The sequence below is a fragment of the Nestor notabilis genome, unplaced genomic scaffold, assembly GCF_000696875.1.
Source record: "Nestor notabilis isolate BGI_N333 unplaced genomic scaffold, ASM69687v1 scaffold29049, whole genome shotgun sequence".
NCBI classification, from domain to species: Eukaryota; Metazoa; Chordata; class Aves; order Psittaciformes; family Psittacidae; genus Nestor; species Nestor notabilis.
Window position 1 is genome coordinate 1 of NW_009942798.1, and position 2,542 is coordinate 2,542.

Sequence of the window (2,542 nt, forward strand, 5' to 3'; positions counted from 1 at the left end):
GCTTTTCCAACCTGGTTGATTCCATGATCCTCACGGGGCAGCAGGGGTGGGGAAACGTAGCCTTTCCACAGCCCTCCATGGGGGACTGGTGTCCACAGCCTTCACCATGAGGCTGCTGCCTCCCCCTCATGGCCTCTCTTCTCCTCTGGCAGAACGAGGTGCAGAACATCAAGTTCAACAGCTCGGGGCAGTGCGAGGCGCCGCTGGTGAAGACGGACAACCCCAAGAGCTGGTACGAGGACGTGGAGGGTTGTGGCATCCAGTGCCAGAACCCGCTCTTCACCGAGAAGGAGCACCGCGAGATGCACGTCTACATCGCTGCCTTCAGCTCCGTCACCATCTTCTGCACCTTCTTCACCTTGGTGAGACGCGGGCGGAGACCCCAAAAGTGGGCCAGGCACCAAGCTGTCCCTTTCTCCTCTCCTGACAGGCCACGTTTGTTGCTGACTGGAGGAACTCCAACCGCTACCCGGCCGTCATCCTCTTCTATGTCAACGCCTGCTTCTTCGTGGGCAGCATCGGCTGGCTGGCGCAGTTCATGGACAGAGCCCGCAATGAGATCGTGTGCAGGGCTGACGGCACCATGCGGCTGGGGGAACCCACGTACGTGTCACCTCCGTCCCTGCCCCGTGTGCCAAGAGGTGTCCTCTAGATCCTCCCTGCCTCTTGGAAGGGGATGGAGACCCCCTTCCTCCTCCCTGTCCCTCTGTGGAGTTGGTGATGCTCTTGTCTCACCTCACCCCTAGCTCCAACGAGACGCTCTCCTGCGTCATCATCTTCGTCATCGTTTACTACTCGCTGATGTCGGGTGTCATCTGGTTTGTGATGCTGACCTATGCCTGGCACACCTCCTTCAAGGCTCTGGGCACCACCTACCAGCCGCTGGTGGGCAAGACCTCCTACTTCCACCTCATCACCTGGTCCATCCCCTTCGTCCTCACTGTGGCCATCCTGGCTGTGGCACAGGTACCGGCACCGCGATCCCATGTCCTGGTGCTTCCCTGCCAGGGTGACGTGTGGGGTGGCCACAGCCACCTCACTCCCTTCTTCCCCATCTCTGCCAGGTGGATGGTGACTCCGTCAGTGGCATCTGCTTTGTGGGGTACAAGAACTACCGGTACCGGGCCGGCTTCGTCCTGGCGCCCATTGGGCTCGTCCTCATCGTGGGGGGCTACTTCCTCATCCGGGGTAGGTGTGGGCTCGCTGGAATGGGGACGGCGTCACTGTGGGTGTCCCCCAGGGCTGACCCCCTCGTCCCTCCACCACAGGGGTCATTACGCTCTTCTCCATCAAGAGCAACCACCCTGGGCTGCTGAGCGAGAAGGCAGCCAGCAAGATCAACGAGACCATGCTGCGCTTGGGTGAGCGCTGCTCCAGTGGCACCATCCATGGGGATCTGAGTGGGAATGGGGACGCTTCGTCCCCTGAAAACCCCAACAGCCCCATCCCACATCCCAGGGGTGGCTGCAATGAGGGACAAAGCTGTAGTGATGGAGCACGGCTCCTGGTGTCGCTGGGGTCCAGCTAAATCAGAGACCTCCACTTCTCTTCCAGGCATCTTTGGCTTCTTGGCCTTTGGCTTCGTCTTCATCACTTTTGGTTGCCACTTCTATGACTTCTTCAACCAGGCGGAGTGGGAACGCAGCTTTCGGGAATACGTCCTGTGAGTGGGATAGGGATGAGGATGGGGACAGGAGGGCAAGAGGGATGCTCATGGCACCCCAGCGCCTTGTGTTTAGTGGGGAACATGGAGGAGCCCCATGTGCCCCACCGGTGTTCCCACCACATCTCGCTCTGCAGAGGTGTCCCCTCCTCACGGCCAGTGTCCCGTGTCTGTCCCCGCAGGTGTGAGGCCAACGTGACCATTGCCACACAGACCAACAAGCCCATCCCGGACTGTGAGATCAAGAACCGGCCAAGCCTGCTGGTGGAGAAGATCAACCTCTTCGCCATGTTCGGCACCGGCATCTCCATGAGCACGTGGGTCTGGACCAAGGCCACGCTGCTCATCTGGAAACGCACGTGGTGCAGGTAGGACCCTGCGGATGTCGCCCCTTCCTGCCTCACCCAACGCCCTGAGATGTTGGAGGTGGTCCCCAGGCTTTTGTCCCTCAGTGAGTTGTGGGCTCACAGTAGATGGCAGTGTAGGAATGGGGTGGCCTCTCCCACTTCGCAGGCATCTCATGTCCTGTTTGTGGGACACCTCCATCCCCAGGGGACCCATCCAGCAGTCCCCAGCCCTTGGTGTCCTTGTCCAGAGTGGGAGAGGGAGATGGGGAGGGTCCCTATGGCCTGCACTGCGATGTCCCCTGCTCCTGGGCCAGCCCATGTCCCTGCCGTGACCTGCTGTGTCCCCAGGCTGACGGGGCAGAGCGACGACCAACCCAAGAGGATCAAGAAGAGCAAGATGATCGCAAAGGCCTTCTCCAAGCGCAAGGAGCTGCTGCGTGACCCAGGCCAGGAGCTGTCCTTCAGCATGCACACCGTGTCACACGATGGCCCCGTGGGTACGTGTCCTGGGCTGCACCCCAGAGCGTGAGCA

The 2,542-nt window shown here is 60.8% G+C and overlaps 1 protein-coding gene across 1 annotated transcript; it reads left to right on the top strand.

Annotated features, from left to right (window-relative positions):
* Window positions 1-152: 152 nt before the first annotated feature.
* On the top strand, window positions 153-2,507 carry SMO (smoothened, frizzled class receptor; the record flags this gene model as incomplete). The annotated part of the gene is made up of 8 exons (XM_010021577.1): window positions 153-362; window positions 431-603; window positions 747-966; window positions 1,065-1,188; window positions 1,269-1,361; window positions 1,555-1,663; window positions 1,846-2,031; window positions 2,359-2,507. Coding segments are annotated over 8 exons (1,264 nt in total), but the record flags the coding sequence as incomplete, so codon positions are not given.
* Window positions 2,508-2,542: the final 35 nt, after the last annotated feature.